The sequence below is a fragment of the Nanorana parkeri genome, unplaced genomic scaffold (genome assembly GCF_000935625.1).
Source record: "Nanorana parkeri isolate BGI_ZX_2015 unplaced genomic scaffold, ASM93562v1 scaffold1001, whole genome shotgun sequence".
NCBI lineage: Eukaryota > Metazoa > Chordata > Amphibia > Anura > Dicroglossidae > Nanorana > Nanorana parkeri.
Genome location: NW_017307269.1, coordinates 185,287 through 208,715, shown reverse-complemented (window position 1 = coordinate 208,715; position 23,429 = coordinate 185,287). Strand labels below are relative to the sequence as shown.

Sequence of the window (23,429 nt, the reverse complement as noted above, 5' to 3'; positions counted from 1 at the left end):
GATGTAGGGCTCAATTCACTACTGCATGAGATAATAAGGTAACAAGACTTTTTTCAGTTAAAATATCACATATGGTAAGAAAAGAGTCAACTCCTAAAAAATACATTAATGAACAGGAGATAACTAAAGCAAAAACTATTTTTTTAAATTAGATAAATATGAAAAAAAAAAAATGAGGGCCTTACTGCCTTGATGGTCTGAGGATCCATAGGTCCTAATGTTTAATACAGTCCATTCGACTTGAGGATGCGGAGGGACAATCCATTGCTGTATCAGAGGGGGGAGAGAAGCTGCAGGGCACGTTCTGGCAGCCAGGTGGGACCAATTTTCAGGTGATGATTTATTTCCCGTTTTAGACCCAAGATAAAAATGAGCACTCAATCCTAGCCCCACTGCAAGGATTACGTTTTAAGCTGCTGAAGAGGGTGGACGTACAAAGTGTCGGCACGTCAAGCTGCAATGTGAGGCGGGAGTGTGCTCCTATGGGGTGGCTCCAGGGGACGGGGAAGGAAAATGGAACCATCATATAAGTGGAAGTAGGGGCTCGTAAATTTTACTATGCAAATTGCAGGGAGATGACAGCAAGTAAACAGAAGGCAAGGTAGGTGCAGGTGTTGGCTGTTGTATGTAATTTTTTCATTGGAGGGTTTAACAACACTAAGCTTTGAAAATGAAAGATAGAATCTGATTGGTTACTGTGCACAACTGCTCCAGATTTCGTCTGCTCCAGTTTTAATACATTCTAGTGTTTTATTAAAAAGCAGCATGGCAATATCACATTTTATTTAATGCCTTAGTCTAGGGATAGGTGGCTACGTGGAGAATTCCATACAAGGAAATAAAGGCTCAGGAATGAAATTAGAAACTGTTCAATGCACTATAAAAAAAAAAAAAACATAAAATATGGGATTTTGTCCAGCAAAAACAGATCCAAGTCAGTGTGCATTCTTTGCATAAATGGACAATATGGAGCCAGCTGGTCCAGAAACGTCAAGACATCTGTCTTAATAGATTCCATGGGATACATTCACAAAGAAAATTAAAAAAACAAAGCGAAAACAAGAAAAACCATGATTACAGTCTACACACTAATTACTAGAACAGTAACTGCCAATGTTACACTACACACTAAATCTGACCACAAATGATGACAACTATTCTCAAACTATCCTCTGCCATACTGCTCATGAAATAATAATCATACTAGTAATGTAAATCAAAAACCTCAGAGGATTAAGTTTAATATTACATTTACTAAAGCACTGTGTGTATACCATGTTTTCTCTTCACTTTTTTCATAGGTTCTTCCATCTTAGTTCTGCTGGGCTCTTATATCATCTTTGCAGCCACTTCCTATTAACATGCATGCACTGCAGCAGGGGATGCATGTCATTGCTAAGGTTGCGCTCCCTGATGGTGATAATTGTGAAATATAGTGACAACAAACCAGGAGACTGGGACAGAGTTTTGTCAGCCGATAAGAAGTGACTGAACATAGACCTTGAAGTGCACCAGGCATTGTTTTACGGAAAGACGTACATTTGAAAAGCAATGAAAATAATGCATGTTAATGCAATTTCAAAAGTTAGCATGTTAAAAGAATATCATGGATTTCAGTGGTTGGTTTAGATCTTCATTAACCACTTGCTGTCCGGAGCAATTTCTTAATATTTGCCCCCACATGATAAAATCTGAATTTTGGGCTAGAAAACGGCTTACAACCCCCAAACAATTATATATTTTCTGAAAGCAGAGGCCCTGTAGAAAAAAAAATGCTAGTTGCAATTTGTTATGTCGCATAGTATTTGCGCAAATATCTATCAAACCAGTATTTTTAGGATAAAATACACTAAAATGGAATTCAGTGCACAGTAACAGAATATAATAGAAATTTTAGAAAAAACTACTTGTCCAAGGACTAAAGCGGGGGCCGGATCTACTTGTCCCTCATGACAATCTACTTGTCCCAACACAAAAAAAAATGTTTTAATCAAAACTAGGGATGCACAAGGGGCGTGGCCTGAACATGGCTGTGTGAGAACGTGCTTTCCTGGAGCTCTGCGCGGTCTCCTCTCGTCTCCAAACGTAATCAGCGGACTTTAACCCTCTCCCCGCATGTCCCACATTCACCGGCCCCGGAGCTCACCACCTCCGTCCACATCCAGTGGTATCCGACGTTATTTCGGCCACAGACAGCCAACGAGCCTGCAGGATCTCCCGTCCAAGATGGCACCCGGCCGTTACACAGCCGTAAGTAACACGCCGCACAAACGGCCAACGAACAGGCCGCCTCAGCCCCTGACCCCGCTCGGCAGACAAAACAGGCTACATCAGCTCCTGACACCTAGCGGGCGGATCGTGAGCTGTCTTCGATCCAGACCCCCAGGATGCCGCAGGCTGAATCTCCCATGAGATCGGGGCTATCAGCCATTACAGTTGCAGGCAGTGCAGACGGGGACAGCACGTGGCGGTGCCACACCACACTATGAGGGGGGGGGGGTCATGCATCTCCTTCCTTATCAAAGTTGTTTTGTTTGCACTGTTATTTGGATTGTCATCCTTAGTACTCACACGGTTTTCTGACCTACCCCCACATAGGGCTACCCCGTGCATTGTGCAACGGGTAGATACATTTGTTGACCTTGCCCGTACCGGTAGTCCGGTCGGGTTGCAATCACCAACTGGTGCATTGCTACCATACCTGCTATTCTTCTCTTGCCTGCTCTTCACTCCACTTTTACCTTGCTACGGTCTAATTCTTTCTTGCGGCTTTTTCCCCCCCTCTCCCTATCTTCCCACCTGGGCTGCTCCCCGTGCCTCCCCCTGCTATAATGGCGGACACAGTTTTCACGTCCCTGAATGCAAAGGGGTTAACTGGCAGACCTAAGGAAGACTATGTCCCAAATTGTGTTCGTTCAGGAAACACATTTCAAAAAAGATCAGATCCCCAGGTTGGGCAATAGGGATTATCACTCTGTATATCACTGCCCCTCTCCAGTCTCAAAGACCAAGCGTGTATCTACTCTTATTGCTAGGACCGTCTCATGGGCTTATACCGATCAGTACGTGGACCCTAATGGGAGGTTCCTGCTCCTGAAGGGAGCAATAGTTGGCGTGTCAGTGACCCTAGCGAATGTGTACTTCCCAAACGCAGATCAATAGGGGTTCATCAGCACGCTGGTCCAGGTCCTCTTGGAATTCTCGGACAGCACTCTGGTACTCGGAGGGGACTTCAATTTTGCAATGGACCCGCTGGTGGATGTCTCTAGGGGCACTTCCCATCTGGCCTATTCATATTTGAAGAAATTGAAGTCCGAACTCCATCTCCTACACCTGACGGACACCTGGAGGTTTATGCACCCAGGGGACAGGGATTACACCTTTTTCTCGCAAGTCCACCAAACCTATTCCAGGATAGATTACTTTTTTGTCGAACATAAGGTACTACCCCACGTGTGCTCGGCTACAATTGACAGTATTCTTTTATCTGACCATGCCCCCATACACGTCTCTATCCTTGACAGCACCTGTCTCTCCATGCTATATGTGGCGTCTAAACGAATCGTTGTTGCAGGATATCCAAGTCACGACAGAACTGGAGGCGGAACTTTCCTCCTTCTTTACTAGTAACGTTCCCTCTTCCCCCTCACCTATGGTCACCTGGGAGGCCCACAAGTGTGTTAACCACTTACAGGCGCTCGCTCACACGCCACCTGTTAGACGCAGCCAGGGCATCCATCCCTCTGTTGTGGAAACAACCCCACCCCCTATCGATCGCATTATGGTTGTCCAAAGTGCGGGGGGGTATATGCCATGGAAGACTTGACGGCCACCCTCAGGAACACGGAGAAGCAGTTTTTGTCCACCTGGGGGGCTTGGATCTACTTCCAGCACTCCGACCGCTATGCAGCTCTCCTGTCTGGAGACGCGCAAGCAAATACTCCTCAGGGATGTAGTGAACGATATCTTACCGGCTCCCTGTAGCAGACCTAGGGGATTTCTCTCCTGGGGGGGTGGGGAAGCGGTCTGGGTACCTTTCTCTTTCCTCTGTCCCCCTCTACAACCTCAAACTTGTTCCCGTAAGGGAATCCTGCACTTATATGACTTTGCCTTTCTTTGTCTGTTCTCTCTTCCTCTCGCATATCTTTTCTCATGATAATTGCAAAGATACCAAGAATTGGTCCGGCACTATTGCTGGACACACAAACTCACCTTTACTTTATATACCTGACACTGCCAAGGGACATACTCCACTGTACAATCTTGCTATTGTTATTGCAGTCACTTGTCCTATTGCGTGTCGGGGCCTGAAGGTACAGACCCTATGCGGTAGTCACGGCTCTGGGAATATTCCAAGAATGTAAAGAGTGTAGTTGTATGTTATGTCTCCCTATACTACTTTCTGCAATACGTGTATATTTTACTTGTTCAGACAAAAAACTACTTTAATGTTACTTTAAGATCTTCAGTACATGGGTAGAAGAAAATGTCCTACTCACAGCTTATTAAGCATACACACATGAGAGCAATAAGATGAAAAAAATTAAATTGCACAAAACCTAAAATTGTTTTAAGTAGGGATGCACCGTTATATCGGCCGCCGAAACATATCGGCCGAAAATGGCACTTTTGGCTAAATGCTGAAAGTGCCATTTTCCTGCCGATACACCCGTGCTCTCTTTCCTCCCTACAGGGCGCTGCTCTGTGTCCCAGCGGGGAGGAAAGTGTCAAAGGCGGCCAAGCGCTGTGAGCGGCATCTCTCCTCCCACACCACTCAGCCTCCTATCACAGTCCGGCAGAGCGGTGTGCGGGCGAAGACAGCCAGTGCTGTCACAGGAGGCTGAGCTCTCCTCCCTGCACCACCCGCTCAGCCTCCTGTGACAGCGTATCAGAGAGGAGAGCAAGGTACAAACACTCAGCGATCAGTGATCGATGAGTGTTTTATAGATAATTGAGGACATGGTATGTTTACTATATCTTCAATTATGAATGAATGGGAAGTGATGTACATCACCTCCTGTTCATTCATAGTTGTAGGTATAGTAAACACACAATGTTCTCAAGTTATGAATGAACAGGAACACTCAGAGGATTCCTGTTAATTGAGAACAGGGGATACAGAAAAAGAGATTGAGGACTTTGAGGACACAATCTCTTTTTCTATCTTAAAAGGGAAATATCAGGGGTCTGGTTTAGACCCCTAATATTTCCCCCAGAAGCAACTAAAAGTAAAGTAAAAAATAATTAAAAAATACAAAAATTAAAAAGTTTATAAAAACAAATAAAACATTAAAAAAATGTGCAAAAAATTAAAATAAAAAACATTTTCGGTCTGACAATTTTTGTTATTTCGGTTTTGAAATTTCCATTTTGTTGCACCTCTAGTTTTAAGTAATAAATGTAATTAAAGGCTAAGTTCACCTTTTCACAAAATTTGAAAAAATTAACTTACTCACAGCACCTCCCTTGCTCCATGCTGCACTAACCTGTGTGATACCCCTTCAAGCTGGTGTAGCAGTCCAAACACTATACTTCAGAGCCCTGTAAAGATCATAATGCTCACAACACTCACTGATAAGCATGGTCACATGACTTATCTTACTTCTGGACCCCAGCTCAGAAGGACTTGTCAGTATGGTCATGTGACTATGTTGACCAATGAGAACTCGCCATTTGCAAGCATTATGATCATTACAGACTGTGGGACTATGAAGTGCAGTGTACGCACTGCAACATCACCTAGCGGAGGCATCACACATATATTTTATATATGGAAGTGGTGCAAGTAGCTGAATTTGACCTGGTATCAGCCATTTCTACACAGCAGAGCTAATGTGTTTAATAGAAGCATCACACGAAGCTAATAAGTTCAAGTGCTGACAAGAAGCATTCTGATAGGAGAAATCACAGTGACACAGTGGCATCCATACACAGGCTGGGGACGGATCCAGGATGACCCCAGCTCAGAGGAAGTGGGCTGAATGATGCTGCCCAATAGAATGAGGCATCTAGCAGCACAAAAAAAGAAAAGCACTGCAGTGGAAATTTTTGTTTTGACGGTAAATAATATACAAAATGTATTTTATCATTCAATGGGCAATTCATTTTTATATTTTTAATTTTGGCTGGAGTTCTGCTTTATCATAAACTTTTGATAGTTGTGTCTGTAAAACAATTGATTATATTTTGTAACTCACTCATAATGTTATAATTTCCAATATACAAGATGAAAAAAAAAAAACAAATCACTGACAAACCAACCTGCTCCAGTCGACAACCCCGTGAAGGCAGACTGACTGTGACTCTCAGAAACTGTTTTTGGCAGTTGAAGGTAAGCAGCTTCCAGGGCTCCTGACGTCAGGATGGAAGTAGAAAATCCATGATGAGGATGGTATTCAGCTTTTACTTTTCTTTAAACTTCAGTTTACAGTTCATCGGTTAAAGATTGAAATGCACAGAGGAGAAATCCACCAACTTCTTAAGCTTGCTTTAGGATAAATAAAGTATTACAGAAAGTCTTCAAATACACCGTGTGCTTCCATTTAGTCATGTATCCCTCAGGCTTTCCTCAGGTGTAGAAGGTAGGAAACCTAAGTCAGGTCTATCATGAGCCTTGGATCATTTACCCGGTATGAGCTGGAAGATGGTAACCTGTTGAGAAAGGATATTGAATGTTGAGATGAAACGTTACCAGAAGTACTATGTTTACCTCAGCAAAATTTTAAAAAGCCAAACAGCACAAATGTATCAGTTCTTTTTATTGACACACAAATCAATGGGATATATATGCATAGAAAAACAGAGGTCTGTATGTAATGGGGCGAGACTGGACAGATCCCAGTCACCAGGACATCCCCAGCCCAGGGCTGGGAAAATATGTGAAGATACCAGTAAATGATCGGCAATTAGAAGCACCTATAACAACTGACTTGGTCGTAGGTTTTGCAAACACTGAATTTCTTCCACAATTTCATTACGCTTGTGCACTATAGTTGTTTTTCATCTATATGACCCATTGTGCTGTGTGTAGTTCTCCATCTCCAAGCACCAGCAGAGCACTTCATTTTTACAAACCCCTGAAAATGTTTAAAGTGATATTAAAGTCAAAAGGTTTTTAATCTATTTCAAATGTTGATTAAATCACTTACAATGGAAGCTGCTTCTTGATGTTTGAAGAACTACAGGCATGTAAAAAATAAACCCATGCAGTGGAGCTATCCCCATACTGCAAGAGTTAACGTCTCGTGTTGGTCTAGCATCTAAAATCAGAAAGATATACTCACCCGATGCCTTATCTTGCTTGGCTGTTAGACCGGTTCCTGCAGCCTCTTCTTCCCTGGGCTCCGGCGGTCTAAAAATACGTGATGTCATCACGTCCACTGACTTAAATGCCTAGAGTTCGTCTTTAAAAGTTTTTTGTTTCCTGCAGAATCATCTGGTCCCCTGAGCACTGGCCCTGATATCCCTTTTTAGGTGGATCCTTTCTCTTGCAGGGTCCTACGGAACCACCGTTGTGGGTGCTAGTAAGTCGCGTGTCTCCACAAATGCACAGGCATAGGGCAAGCCACTCCCCTGCTCTCCTCTCTTCCTTCTGACAGTGGCATATTGTTGTGGCAGCGCATTGCAGCCAGGAGGTGCGTTGGGGTGCCATTCAAATGAACAATGCAGGCACCTGCCACACTGTAATGTACAGTTGGTGCAGTGCACAATAGCATGCGTTATTCACACAGAACTGTGCGATTAACATGACGCAGCGATGTGAACAGGCCCTTAATCAGCATCTGAAATAGCTTATAAACATTTTGACTTTATCACTTGAAGATAAAGCAATTGAACACAACATTCCACAACTGAACTGTTCAAATGAGGGTTATGTGGGTGAATTTGTATGAAAAACATGACTCGGTGTAACACCAGTCATAGACACTAGTAATCACACAGATGATGTACCATCGAGCTTCCTCCTTTGTCAATACCTGCCAATTGATTGACAATTAGATTTGTATGATTATTCCTTAAGTGGCATTAAGACGAAGATGAGGCATGTTAGATGGGAATGAAAGTCATACAGTAAGACAATTTTCTACAACTCTGCAAATGGGACAAAAAGTCTCTACCATGAAGAGGAATCAAAAGACCTTTTCTAATCAATGTGAAAGTCGCTACACTGGAACTTCCATTCCAGCATGACGCTTTTACTGATTTTATTCACTTCATTCAAATGTGTCCACAGATTATTACTGAGTCAGAGTAAATGAGAAAAAAAAAAGTTATTCCATTTTCACAATGCATACTTTTCTGCTATGCTTACAAGTAAGTCAGAACAAGAAGAGCAACAGATGGTGATGTGGTTGAGTTCAGCTGGTGTTTTCAGAGGGTGTGTGATTCTGTGTTTTGAGGGTGTGCATTAATACCAACTCTGAAGTGAACATTGTCACAGCAAATAAAAACAACAAACCAATTATCTACCACTGCCACCCATTAACCCAATGGATACCATTCATCGTGCCACAACATTACCAAGGAGCAGCACACTTATTCTTAAAGACAAAGCCTATGACCTTAAAACAATCCGAATCTAATGATTCGAACTTACAAACACTATGACAAACCATGCTTATAAGCATACAGCAATTGACTTCCTGCCACAAGCCACAAATAGTATCCATAGCACTGCAACATGGAAACACACCAGCTGAATCAGAACTCATAGTTACCAGTCTTCATTTTTTTTATGTATTAGTGAATAGAAGCTTAGTGCGTTAATATTAGGTTTCATTTACACCAAGGCGTTAGCTTTTTTTGCGCATGTTTTTTCTAGAGTTTCATCTAGTGTGTTTAGCCCATTTTGCAAATGTTTTATTTCATTGAAATACATTGCAGTGAATGGACACAATGCATGCAAAAACACTAGGGATGCACCGATACCGATACTAGTATTGGTACCGATACCAAGTATTTGGGCGAGTACTCATACTCGCCCAAATGCTCCGATGCCTAGCCAGTTATTACACGCTGCCCGGCTTCCTGATTGTCCGGGAAGCTGGCTCCATGCTTCCTCATCACTTGTGACAAGGGAGCAGGAAGCCAGCTTCCCGGCCAATCAGGAAGGCCCCATTCACACTGCACGATTTGCAAATCTCGCGTTTGTCGTGCGATTTGCACTTTGCGCGATATCGCGCAAATGCTTGCATTGCAAAGAATGGAATTGCGGCAAAATCGGCTCCAAAAAGGGTCCTGCTGTAGCGACGCACGACCCGCGACAGCAGGACCCTTTGCCTTGCATTGGAGAGCGATATCGCGCGGTAAATAGCCGCGATATCGCGGGAATTACCGCGCGATAAAATCGCTCAATGTGAACAGGCATAGTGTAATGACTCGCTGCCCGGCTTTCTGATTCGTCAGGAAGCCGGGCACCGTGTATTGACGCAGCGCCCGGCTTCATGCTCCCTTGTCACCTCATGACGAGAGAGCATGGAGCCGGCCTCCCAGACAATCAGTAAGCGTTTTAAGCGTCGCCTAGGGCCAGTTTTCAGTGTGGTCGTATTTTGCAATTTTGCGGGCAAGCACTATTTTAAGGCTTGATATGTTTGGTGTCTATTTACCTGTCGTGACCCTGACTTTTATGTTTTACCAAAAATATGGGTAAGAAGAGATGTTTTATAATATATCGTAGGGAAACTGTTTTTTCCAAAATTGACGGTACTTTTTTCATTATATAGTAAAAAATAAACCCCCTAGTGGTGATTTTAAGAAAACCTCCAAAAGAAAGCTTTATGTCCCCCCAAAAAAATGTTAACATAAATTGCAAGGTTACTTAAATGGGGAAAAGGGAGAATGGGTAGAAACGGTGTTTAAAAGGAGAGTGCCACACCCCTGGTTTTATATTGCAAAAAGAGGGTATTTTGGAGATTGGGGTTTTTTAGGCACTCGAGACAATAGTTTAATATAAAAATTAGAACGTTTATTCAATACATGATTAAAAAGACGAGTTCATATTTATAAAAAAGAGAGAAAGCCGATTCAAGGAGAACACCAACAAGCTCCACCAGAATCCTGAATTATGACTAATTGTAGTCACATAAATATATTATTAAATTCATGCAAACAGATTTTTAATTGTAGGTCGCACCCCCTACATTCTGGTTGGCATATCCTAGTTGACTAGACAGCCGAGAAGTTTAATCATAGTATTTGACATCGAATCAAGATGGAACAAAGGATATTATTGGGTGTATGCGACCATCCATTACCTCTAATTGTATTTGGTATGGCCCTTGGAAAAAGGTGATTGTTAGATACAGTTGGTTCAAGGTTGCTATCCTAACAATGGTTTATAGTCTCTTTGTCGAGTCAAATGGCCATGTCAACCATTAACAGTCACTAGTGCGTTGCTGCATATCATATTGTATACAAAGTCTCAAAGAGAGGTATAATCTCGCAGTTTTTTTAAATATATTTGAAGAAATTTTGAGAGTTTTTTCAACACGTTTTTTTTAAACTATTGTCTCGAGTGCCTAAAAAACCCCCAAATCTCCAAAAAACCCTCTTTTTGCAACATAAATTGCAAGGCTATAGTTTGGACTGGTGACATTTTTGACTGACTGGTGAGACACCCTAAAATTTTTCAAACCCTGAATTTATACCATTTTGGGTTTAGGATACGCCCATTGCTAGAGAAAGGAGCAAGTCAAGAGGACCTGTGATGTCCTGACTAAAAAAATCCTTTGCAAAAAGTATGCTTTTTTTTTTCAATGACAGTTGAGGGTCTGAGAAGGAGGGGAGGATCTCAATCTTGGACTTGGGCTTTAGAGGTCAAGTTCACCTTTTGAGTAAAATAGAAAAAAAGCAGATTAGAAGTTAAATTAAAATACACTGTGCAGTTTCATAAAATGCTGCCTAGTGTAGCTGGCATAACAGTCGGCCCTTTAGGTCACTCCTGCATGTTTATCAGCCTATTCCTAATAGTTTCAATTAAAGAAAACCTGTTAGTTGAATTGCTTCAGCTCAGATTATACAAACAAATGAATAAATCAGAAAATCAACTCATCTTCACCTTCTACCCTGCTCTGTATGGAGTTTGTTAGTCCTTGTTCACTCCTAGGCGTTTTGACGCTCAAAGATAAGCACGTCAAAACTCTAAACAAAGCTGTAAAAGGCGGAATGCTGCAAAACTGTTTAGCTTTTTTTTGGGCCGTTTACAGCACAATTGGCACCATAGACTTCAATGGGAACTCGCGACACAAGCATTTTGCATGCTTCTGTGTTAATGCACAAGTTTCGTCTATTCACTGCTTTATATTTCAATCTACTCTCAAAAACGCAATTCTTCATGTGACTTCATCTAACGTGCAAAAAAAAAAAAAGCAAAAACACACTAAACAGGCTAGATTAAACGTGCGCTCATATGCGCGAATACGCTAATGCCTAGGTGTGAATGCAAAAGATGCTGATGTTGCATTTTCCCTAAACCGCATAGGGTTCTGCAAAACCTAGGTGTCCACGGTGTAAGCAAACTCCACAAACATTTTTCTATTCAGTTTAAGATAGCTTTGTTACTGGTTAGAACCTCTGGGAGATTTCCTTCCTGCCTGCAACTCCATTGGGGACAGTTCTCCCCACTTCCTGTCCAAATGAGGGAGGATCAGAAAGACCAAGTTATGGGAAATGACTGAAATGGAGAAAAAGAAAGCAAAGGACCACAAATCAATTGGGTTTTTAACTATGTCTTCCTCTCCCAGTCCCCCCAGTCCCCCTCCATTTTTAGTCATTTTGTCACAGTGATAGACAGCGTAAAGAAATCTCCCCCATCTTCATCACATGAAACAAATTTGTGGTATGTACCTTTCCAAAACTATTCTGTTAGTACTGACAATGGTATTTTCAATTTAAAGAAATCTAAAAAAAAAAAAAAAAAAAAAAAAAAAAAAAAAAACTTAAGGTCACGTTATAGTATAAGTCTAAAAACGTTTTAGCTATACATACACTTTAACAAAACCGTATTCTCTCATTCTAAGCAGATGTTAGTTTATGACGCATGATCCAAGCTATTACTGCATCAGTGCTGACAAATATGTAGCACAAATCATAGCGATTCTAATCCAAAGTCACGGTAAAGTAGTGGCATTCTAGCCCAAATGAAGAGATCAAATCATTGGCAAACTGAGAATAATTATTATTACAGTACCAGGTACAGAATAAAAATGATATGCGCTATTTCGGTGTTCACAGCATTAGAGGTTATTTTGTCACATATGGCAAAGGAGATGATACTGCTCCCAAGAAAGATATTCTCATCATGACATACACTATATTGGAGGGGTGTCCCAATACTTTTGGCAATATAGTGTACATCAACAATGAAGGGTATTTTTAAAATGTTACATCTAAAAGATGCCCATACACTGCACGATTCTCGTACGAGAATCGCGTGAAATCCCGCGATCGTACAAGAATCGTGCAGTGTATGGAAGGTGTGCAACCGTTTTTACTGTACGGTCGCACGTCTTTTGTCTAAGGAGCATGTTCAAAAACCAGCCGAAAATCTTACGATTTTCGGCTGGTTTGTGGCATGCTCGAGAGACAAATGCCGAACGGGCCGGTGTGCGCAGACGCACACTGCCCGTTCAGCATTGCGGTCATCGGAAGCCCGCCCCTCAGCGGGGCAGGCTTTGCGATGATCGCAAGTACGATCTGCCTGTCCAGGATGGGCAGATTGTACGTTTTTTTAAATTACTTTACAATCATCGCAAGACTAAAGTCTTGCGATGGTTGTAAAGTGTATGGCCACCTTAAAGCTGGCCATACACTTAAATAAATACAAAAAAATTACATTAAATACAAAAAAAAGTTGTTTGCACTTCTTGCTATAAAAGTATGCCTAAACCTGAACATCAGGCAGGTAGAAAAAAACACTAATTCATGGACACAGGTGTGCATTAAAAAAATAATTAAAGCTGTGCTCCAGCCAGGGATACCCCTTTTACCTAACTGCTATTGCAAAAGAAAAAACCTAAATAAAAAGCTTTACTTGCCTAAATCTGGAGTCAGGCGACACATCAGATCCAGCGTCTTCTCGCTTCCTCAATGCAAAGTGGGAGGTTCCTTCTTTGAATGAGCATATTGCTGATTAGATTACATAGGTACTTCCCATTGGCTACCTAGCAGCCGAGTCCTCTCAGTTCCTGAAGACTGCAGCAGTGTGATGACGTCACGTCGAGGAAACCTGTCGGCAGTGGGCAGAGACTGCCACACAGGACCACTTATCTCCATCCTCAGAAGAAGCAATGGTGATATACATGCAACAACTGACTCAGCAGAGGAGTTAAAACTGCTTCAGAAGCATTTTTGGATGGGGAGCTAGGATAGATAAGGAAGGGGGGAAGAGAGCTAAAACCCTAATAACTTTAACCCTAATAGCAACCACTTCCGTACTTGAATTTGAACGGTTATAAGCCACTTGTAATCACCTGTACAGCCGTGCTCAGAGTGGGAAAGGGAGAAGCAGCACAAAAATCCAATAAGTTGTGCTGCAGTGCTCATGCCTCAACAAGGAACATGAAGAAAGAGAGTAGATTGTCAGTAAGAAAAAGAGAAGCTCATCAGTCTGCTACTTCTTCACCATCCAATCCCAGGATTGGAGCGGAAAGGTGACCTAGTTGTATTGCTTAACCTCAACAGAGAAAATTCAGGTCTGCAGGTCGGCTGTGCAATCTGGCAAGGCTTTGTAAATATCAGGAAAGACTGTAGAGCAATACAAATTATCTGCCAGGTATAGCAGGTCTCCTTTGAAGGAGAAGTATGGGGAAAGTAAAACATACTGTACCCCATACCTGGAGCTGGCGTGTGATAATGCAGCTGCAAAACAAATTACCTGCCAGGTATAGCAGCTTCCATTTAAAAGGAGACGTTTGTGGAGAGTAAAGAACATACTGTACCCCATACTTAGAGCTGGCGCGTAATAATGCAGCTGTCCCACACTGGCTCAAAGACCAAGAGATGACCGATCACATGACAACTGATCAGTCAGCTCTTTGTCTTTGTGCCAACTGTCAGTCTCTGCCCCCCTACAGGGATTCTTCCGCCGCTGGATGGAGCTACAGACAGGGGAGGGGGCTGGTGTGTCTGGCTCTGAGCACCATTCAAAGAGGCAAAGCCAGCCGTCAGATAGCTGGGGTGGATCCTGAGAATATTGTTGGAATTCTTCTCGACTGCAGCACGGGTCTGCACTGTCAGCCGATAGCTGGCATAAGCCCATTATCTGCTGACTTTGGATCACAGGAGTACATTAGTAAATGCACTCCTGTGACCCCAAAAAAAAGTTTGGGATTTACTTTTCTTTAAGCCCTCGTTCACACCTGAACGTTTTGTAGCGCGTTCTATGCTCGACGAACGCTCTACATAACGCTCAAACATCTAAATCACATTGTATTCAATGGGTCTGGTTCACACCTTGGCGTATTTCAGCCCGTCCCTAACACGCTACAAAACGGCCCACGCCTGAAAAGGTACATGTACTACTTTGGGCCGTTTTTGTTGCGCGTTTCCATTGGTATACAGCCAAGTAGCCCTCGGAAACGCGCGTTTGTCGCGCGATTTTTTTCCCACGAATTGCGGTAAAAAACCCGCACGACAGACGAGCATATGCAATACGCCTAGGTGTGAACCGGGGCTGACATAGCTCATCTGTGTTTTCATCTTAAACTGTTTTCCTGGAGATCAGCTTTAAGAGAAATTGTTTTAAAGCAAAATAGCTGTGTGAGAATCAGATGGAAGGTGCCATTCCCCAAATAAAAGGTTCATACTACCTCCATGCACATCTATTCCCCCCTATGGCCAGTGACTTCACTGTCTAGAAATCAGGGAATGGCAGCTTCCATTTGAAGCTTCCCTCACAGTGATTCTGCTTTAGGAAAGCGTCCCCTCAACCTTAGCTTTTAACACAATTACAGGCTTTGGGACATGTGAAAAATGAGGAACCTTAACCCATATGGGCACTCTAATAATAATAATAATAGAGCATCCCTTCATCCCCTAACACATCACAATAAATGCTACACGTTTAAAGTTTTGTTTCTCCCCGAGAGCATCCAAATATAATATTCAATCTTGGCAACCTATCCCCTCACAATGGCAACACCCACATTCAACTCAACTACTATTATTGCAAATCACAAAGGCAACATTGTTACACAGCAGTTTACTTTAACTGAAGAGGCCAAGATATATACAATAAAACGGCACTATTACATTTCACCTTTATCAAAGTACAGCAATCATAACAAATAATAATTGCTAATCAGCTGCTATGACTTACTGCACCTTGATTATTAAAATCAGGCAGGTTGTGTTTAAAAACACATATGATTCGGCTCCTTGGGTGAAATACATTTATACATTCTGGGCCAGAAAAGAAACTGCATACAACAGAGGGCATGTACACACACGAGCAGGGCTGGGGCTATATTATCTGGCCCTTTACGATTCTCACCTGCAACCCAGTCAATGGTTAGTCTCGGTATCACACTAACAAGTACAGATAGAGCAGTACAAGAGGCACTGAGGATGGATGTGGAGGAGCTGGAAAAACAGTCTGCCCAATCTGCGTCACCATACCTAGAACTCACAGCTTAAGTAGGGCAGACTGGAACCCTCTTCTGCTAGCAGTGTGACCGTACATGTATGGAGCCAGAGAGCAAAAAAACAAAGTATACAGAAAAGTAGCCCAACAACAAACATCTACTAACTGTGCAGGGGCAGCAATACAGACCCATCTTGCAACAGAAGGTAGGAGGGCCCTGGAACCTGTTCTACATAGAAATGTTTGACAGTCAGTAATATGACACATTGGTGGTTGTGTGATGCCCCTGATAGCCCTGTCAACCTAGGCCACAGTGTATGTTGGCTAAGAAGTAGTGAGGCTCCGCACACGAGAAAATTAACTACATATAGTAATTAAAGTATATAAAAGACTACTGAAAGCATATACGGAGGCCAATCAAAAAGGAATGACTCAATTCCTGTCATTATTATTATTAGAGTGACTGTGAATGTACCATGTTATATAGGTGTCCTTACCCCACTAATGTATGCTTTTCTTTTTCAGATTGAGTCATTAGAACCATGGATCTGCGGCTAAAACAATGACCTGTAATAGAATTTCTGGCAAAAGAGGGTCAAGCACCTAAGGAAATCCATAATCGGCTAAAAAATGTTTATGGGGACGCTGTAGTGGACATTAGCGATGTGCAGTGTTGGGTGAAGTAGTTTCAAAAAGGAGAAACCAAAATTCCACTACAACGTCCCAATACATTCTTTAGCTGATTATGAATTTCCTTAGGTGAGTAGCCCTCTTTCGCTAGAAATTCTATTAGAGCTTGTTGTTTTAGCCACAGATCTATTGTTCTAATCAGTCAGTCTGAAAAAAATGGCAGCAGGTGCTTTGGACTGATGAGTCAAAATGTGAAATATTTGGCTGTAGCAGGAGGCAGTTTGTTCCCCAAAGGGCTGGAGAGCGATACAATAATGAGCGATTGCAAGCAACAGTGAAGCATGGTGGAGGTTCCTTGCAAGTCCGGTGCTGCATTTCTGCCAATGGAGTTGAAGATTTGGTCACGATCAATGGTGTCTTCAATGCTGAGGAATACAAGCAGATACTTATCCATCATGCCATACCATCAGGGAGGTGTGTGATTGGCCCCAAATATATTCTACAGCAGCACAATGACCCCAAACATACACCCAATGTCATTGAGAACTATCTTCAGTGTAAAGAAGAACAAGGAGTCCTGGAAGTGATGGTTTGGCCCCCCACAGTGTCCTGATATCAACATCATGGAATCTGTCTGGGATTCCATGAAGAGACAGAAGGATTAGAGGCAGATTATAGTCACAGAAGATCTGTGGTTAGTTTTCCAAGATGTTTGGAACAACCTACCTGCCGAGTTCCTTCAAAACTGTGTGCAAGTGTACCTAGAAGAATTGATGCTGTTTTGAAGGCAAAGGGTGGTCACACCAATTATTGATTTGATTTGGATTTCTCTTCTGTTCATTAACTTTACATTTTGTTAAATTATAATAGTTTATTTTTAACACTTATTTCTGAAAGCATTCTTACTTTACAGCATTTTTGCACAGTACTATATATATCTATATATCTATCAGGGGTGGGAAAATTATTATGGAATTCAAGAGCAAGTAGGGTTTTTCTTATAAGCCAGTTCCATTGACAACTGGAGAAAACATCAAAAGTTCATTAACAGTTGTAATTTTTAAAGGAGCTTTGGCTTCCTGGCTCCTGGGATTTGCCCAGCCCATATTATATAGAACACACACATATATAAACCCAAGAAAAAGAACTACAATGTGGTAAACATATATGAAGTTTGCTGCATGCATGTACACACACAACCTATGGTAAGAAAAGTCTATGAATAATGCAGGGGGGAGTCCATCTGCCGTCGTCGCAGTTGAAGTGAGGTCATCAGTGGGAGACGGAACAGAGACGGGAAGTTTGGCGGCGATGGCTGCGGTGTTAGGTAAGAGTGTGGTTGCTGGAGGTAGTGTGATATAATAACGGCCATTTGGTCTCGGATTTATGGACTGATTCAGTAGGGAGTGTCTTCTGGGCTGCACGGCTCTTTTTGTTCTAGTTTATTAAATCAGTCTCTTGTGTGTTGTGTACTGATAGAACAGTCCTGTGTTGGGCAGCTGCCTACACGCTGTAGTATCCTGTGTTGGAGTGTAGGGATGGGAAGACTCCACGGTATGGAGTCAGATTAGAATATAGGGGCGGCCATGGCTCTTTATGCGAAGAATGGAGATTAGAGTGTGAAGTAAAATCTCTAAAGCTGGGTATAGACGGTTCTGTTGTTTTGTTCAACCTGCAGACTGAATGAGAAAAATAGAATAGATTCCTACAACATGAGCTTTGATCGCTGTTTCTATTGTATTCTGACAGTTGCTGCCAGCTGCAAACACGGTTCGGGTGAGAATTTTTCGACCTGCTCCTTCAGTCACTTGATCAAGGGATGCCAACAGCGGGACCCACACAGCAAATTTTGGCCGGTTCATCAAGTACTGGCTGAAATTCATTTGTGTAAAGCCTACTTAATCTGCTTTCTTCTTCCAGATCAGTGTTTGTGAAAGTATTAAAGCCAATGGATTGACAGGACAGCCAAGCACCAGCAAATATCAGAAAGAGATGACAGCAGTAGCCGCATTGAGGTTCTCTCTGTACAGGATATTGTTAAAGCATAACTCCAGACACAAATAAGATAAAAATAAATGGCCCAATGAAATATACATTAAAAGAGAACTATGGGATAAGTGTTTCCCCATAGTTCTCTTAAGGGTCACGGGAGGACATATACTAGCGTCCTCCCGTGAATCAAAGCTCAGTGTATCACGAGCTACAGCTCGCAGTATACTCAGACCGCCGCAGCCGGGACAGATTCCGACAGTGCTGTCGAGAGCCCCAAAGGCTGCGTGAGTGACAGCTGGTTCTGCCTAGCAGTGTGGGCTATACCCGCCCCCTCCACCATGGTTTCCTCCAGTCAGCGCTGGAGGATCAGAGCGGGGAGGGGGGAATCCCTGTGGGGAGATAATCGAGAAGTGAGCGAGCGACACTATGTATTCGCTCACTTCCCGAGCTATTGAGCCGACCTGGGACAGTTTAATTGTCACACGTCTGATCAAACTATGAGGATGAGTGATTTTTCACTCACCTCATAGTTCTTTAACTTAACCAGCTTTTGCTGCAATATTCACCTTAAATCCAGAAATTCCACCTACAGTACTTTTTTATGATGGTAAGTGTCCTCAGTCTGATGGCCAGAATCATTCAACCCCCTTCCTATAAGCCCAAGTCTCCCTGGACCCTTCCCAACCTGTGACTAGACAGTGAAAGTAGAAGCAGAACATGAGACCGAACAATGCAGAAGCGCCAAAGGCCGCTATTGAAGCATCCTGGTCTTCCATAACACCTCAGCAGTGCCACAGGCTGATAGCTCCCATGCCACGCCGCATTGAGCCAGTAATTGCTGCAAAAGGGGCCCAAACCAAGTACTGAGTACATATGCATGTTTATACTTTTCAGAGGTCCGATATTGTTCTATGTACAATCCTTGTTTTATTGATTGCATGTAATATTCTCATTTTCTGAGATTGTGGATTTGGGGTTTTCATGAGCTGTAAGCCATAATCATCACAATTATGACAAATCACGGCTTGAACTATCTTGCTTTGCATGTAATGAGTCTATCTCATATATTAGTTTCACCTTTTAAGTTGCATTAGTGAAATAAATGAACTTTGCACGATATTCTAATTATTTGAGTTTCACCTGTATTGCTGCCTGTAAAAGTGAGACCTCCTAAAACTCTTAAATAATAGGTGGCTGACTGAAGCTTACCTAAGAGAACTGATGGAATAGGTCATCAGGGAGCTGCAGCACAGGACTGGGGATGAGGGCAGTTGCTGAAATCGCATATTATATGACCAGAATACCAGTAACTATGTTAACTTAAAGGAGAACTATGAGATGAGTGATTTCCACTCGCCTCATAGTTCTAGCCGACCTGTGACAATGAGACTGTCACAGGTCGGCTCAGTAGATCGGGAGGTGAGCAAACACATACCGGGTTCCCTCATCTCTCGATCCTGTCACGGCTCTCTGCCGTGACAGGGGAAGGGGCTTGATTCCCCTCTCCCCGCTCCGATCTGCCAGCACTGACTGCCGGAACGGACGGGGGAGGGGGCGGGTACAGCTGGATCTGCCTCTAGATAGGCAGAGCCAGCTGTCACTCACACAGCTGGGCGGATCTCGATGTCGGGATCCGCTCCAGCTGCGGCGTCTCAGTATACCGCGAGCTGTAGCTCGCGGTATACTGAGCTTAGGGTAACAGGAGGACGCTAGTTTGTGTCCTCCCGTTACCCTAAGGAGAACTATGGGGAAAAACACTGACCCCATAGTTTTCCTTTAAAGGAAAATAGCATTGTGTTGTGAGGGAGGTCAGGCACATTGCAACGGAAATAAGGCACAAAGTCCACTTTAGATAACTGCAGTATTGAATATATTGTCATAATCTTTGTTTGTATTTTATTGCAGGGATTGTTCAGAACGGAACTAATTAAGTAATTTCTTTCAAAACAGAACTCTAAACCATACCTTTTTATTGTGCTCTTGGGTTTTACAGCAAATACATGTGTTTTCCTCAATCTTGAAGAATGCTTGGCTTTCTGTGGTCCCGGCTCTGTGGTTTAGATAGCCCTGTTCGCCTGACACGAGCTGAAGCCACACGAAGAGTACTAAGTTTGGAGTTAAACAAGGACAGGGATGTTGAACGAATGCATGAAAATGGGATCAACACGCTTGATATTGAACCTGTGGATGGAAGATATATGCTATCTGGTGGATCAGATGGCATTATTGTTCTTTATGACCTTAAAAATTTGACTAAAAAGCCTTCCTATACATGCAAAGCCTTGTGTAAGGTTGGTAAAGGCCACCCTGATGTACACAAATTTAGTGTTGAAACCGTTCAATGGTACCCTCACGACACTGGTATATTTACATCAAGCTCATTTGATAAGACTCTGAAGATTTGGGACACAAATTCACTACAGCTAGCTGAATTATTTCAGTTTGATGGTAATGTTTACAGCCACCACATGTCTCCATTAGCAACCAAACATAGCTTAATAGCAGTTGGTACAAAAAATCCAAAAGTTCAGTTATGTGACTTAAAATCTGGCTCCTCTTCACACATATTGCAAGGTCACAGAGCAGAAGTGTTGTCAGTCTGCTGGTCTCCACGATATGACTTTATTTTAGCCACTGCGAGTGCTGATAGCAGAGTAAAACTGTGGGATGTTCGCAAAGCTATTGGGTGCCTTTTAACACTGGATCAACACAATGGTGAGAAATCAAAATCGTCTTCAGAAGCTGCTAACACTGCGCATAATGGAAGAGTGAACGGGTTATGCTTTACCAGCGATGGACTCCATCTTTTGACTCTGGGCACTGATGACAGGATGAGATTATGGAACAGTGCTACAGGGGAAAATACTCTGGTTAATTATGGCAAAGTTTCAAATAATAGCCGTAAATGTGTGAAGTTTACAGTTTCAGCCGGCTGTAATCCAGAATTTGTGTTTGTGCCAGTTGATAGCAGAATAGCAGTGTACACCATACATACGGGTGAAAAAATAAGTGTCCTGAAAGGACATTATAATGATGTGGACTGCTGTGCCTTTCATCCTCAATATCAGGATCTGTATAGTGGAGGCAAAGACTGCGATGTTCTGGCTTGGGTACCTGCAATGAGGGAGCCCGTTCCTGATGAAGACAGTGACAAATCTAGGTCCCAAGCCCATATTCACCCTGCCTTTCAAGATGCATGGAGTAGCAGTGATGAGGATAATTGACCTAAATGATTTCATTTATATTGTCACTCATATATTCCGTTATTCAAAGTGGCATAGTATTATGAGTGTGTGTATGTATGAAATAATTTGGTTTTAATGTCACTTTGTACAGATAATAGAAGTGGTGTCTGCTGTTTTTACACTCAGTCAGGCTAGTTGGAATGTTCAATTGAGTGGTGATTGCCGCGAAAACCTCAGAATTCAGTTTAGCACTGCCGCTGTCATCCATAGAACACAGAAAATTGGAGTCAGGTCCACAAACCGTTGTATCCTTACGCACAATCTATAATCACCTTTTCAAAACCTGATCTTGGGAGAAGATTTAAATGACTATAATGGGGATTTTTCTGGACAATTGTAGTTGTTCCCCCAAGATGATGCAGGCATCAGGAGGATTTTCTCATTGCATAAGCATGTATGTTCAGCCAAAAAAGATTGTATGTCTGTTACAAATAGCTAAGGATGCATCATTGTTGGCTCTTTTACTCACCATTTTTTGTATAGGTGTCCTAGTCACACATTCCATGAGTACAGTAATAACGGGAGGGAGCACATATTTAGAGCTGCAGCTAACGATTATTTTCAAGATCGATTAGTTACCCGATTATTAAGTTCCATTAATCGGATAAACAATCAAATACATTTTAAAAAATGGCTCCAGTGATGGGACTACTAGTTTGTATTGAGATTGCAGTCCATCACAGGAGCAAGCTTGGAGCGGTGGAAGTAAAAAAGAAAAAAAAGTGTGGTGTGCAATATAGTGAAATGGAAAGTTTAAAATTATACAGGAATCCATGCAGTATGGCACCGGCTATAGAGGACTACAAATCCCAGCAATACATTATACATACAGTGTATAATGTATTGCTGGGATAGTGGGATTTGTATTCCATTGTATAATATAAAGCACAATGTACCATCAGCTATAGAGGAATACAAATCCCACTATCCCAGCAATACATTATACATACAGTGTATAATGTATTGCTGGGATAGTGGGATTTGTATTCCATTGTATAATATAAAGCACAATGTACCATCAGCTATAGAGGAATACAAATCCCACTATCCCAGCAATACATTATACATACAGTGTATAATGTATTGCTGGGATAGTGGGATTTGTATTCCATTGTATAATATAAAGCACAATGTACCATCAGCTATAGAGGAATACAAATCCCACTATCCCAGCAATACATTATAGAGCACCATGTGTGGGAAAGTGCAGGCTTACCTGAGTCTTCCAGCAACTTGCTTCTAAGATCGGGTCTGTCTATCGGCGGCTGTCATCCCCCCACACCTCCTCCTCCTTACTACATCTCCCCGCATCCCTGTGCCCATGGTGGATGTGGGCGGGTGGTGAGTGTGAGGCGGGAAGGAGGTGCGGCGTGGATGCGGGCGGGCGGGTCTGGCAGTGGTGAGCGTGAGTTGGGGAGGAGGTGCGGCGCGCAGCGTGTGTGGAGCCGTGAACAGGGCCAACTGATCAGAAGCCGATTAATCGATTATTGAAAGTTGACAACTTTTTCAATAATCGATTATGTCGATTAGTTGTTGCAGCCCTACACATATTGATAACATGTTGTCATTATGAACTGCATTTAGCAGAATGCTAATCCAAGCTCAATCTAAAGGTGCCCATACACTGTTCAAATTTCGCTTGGTTTTTGAAGAATCGGCCAAAATTCGCACAGTGTGTGTTTTGTTGTCGGCACCCTTTCAATCGGCATTCCTTCGATCAGCTGGTCGGAAAATCTTTATTCAATTAGAGCCAGCACCCAATGAGCTGCCCGCTCTGGTTGGGAATAGAATACAAACAGTGGGATTCCTCGATCGACTCGCTGTTAAGTGTTGATGGAGGAATTGGGTCTATTTTTTTTAGTTAAGCCCGCAGCCTTAGGAAGATGTTTGTTTTGCTGGCACAATGAAAGCCTAAAGAGCTACTATCATAAACCATATAGAGAGTCAGTTTGCACTGCATCATACTGCAGGTCATGGGCTGC

The 23,429-nt window shown here is 42.6% G+C and overlaps 2 protein-coding genes across 2 annotated transcripts in view; one reads left to right on the top strand and one right to left on the bottom strand.

Moving 5' to 3' along the window:
* The window catches only part of FBXW7 (F-box and WD repeat domain containing 7), a 175,584-nt gene extending 169,137 nt beyond the window's left edge, over nucleotides 1-6,447 (bottom strand). Inside the window, exon 1 of the mRNA XM_018567032.1 lies at nucleotides 6,262-6,447. The gene's annotated coding sequence lies outside the window, so the exon portion shown is untranslated. The remainder of the gene's footprint in view (nucleotides 1-6,261) is intronic.
* Nucleotides 6,448-20,132: 13,685 nt separating this feature from the next.
* ERCC8 (ERCC excision repair 8, CSA ubiquitin ligase complex subunit) lies at nucleotides 20,133-21,427 on the top strand. Its single transcript, XM_018567028.1, has one exon. It carries the CDS (start codon nucleotides 20,227-20,229, stop codon nucleotides 21,424-21,426), a length of 1,200 nt encoding a protein of 399 aa, XP_018422530.1. The 5' UTR covers nucleotides 20,133-20,226; the 3' UTR covers nucleotide 21,427.
* The last annotated feature ends 2,002 nt before the right edge of the window (nucleotides 21,428-23,429 follow it).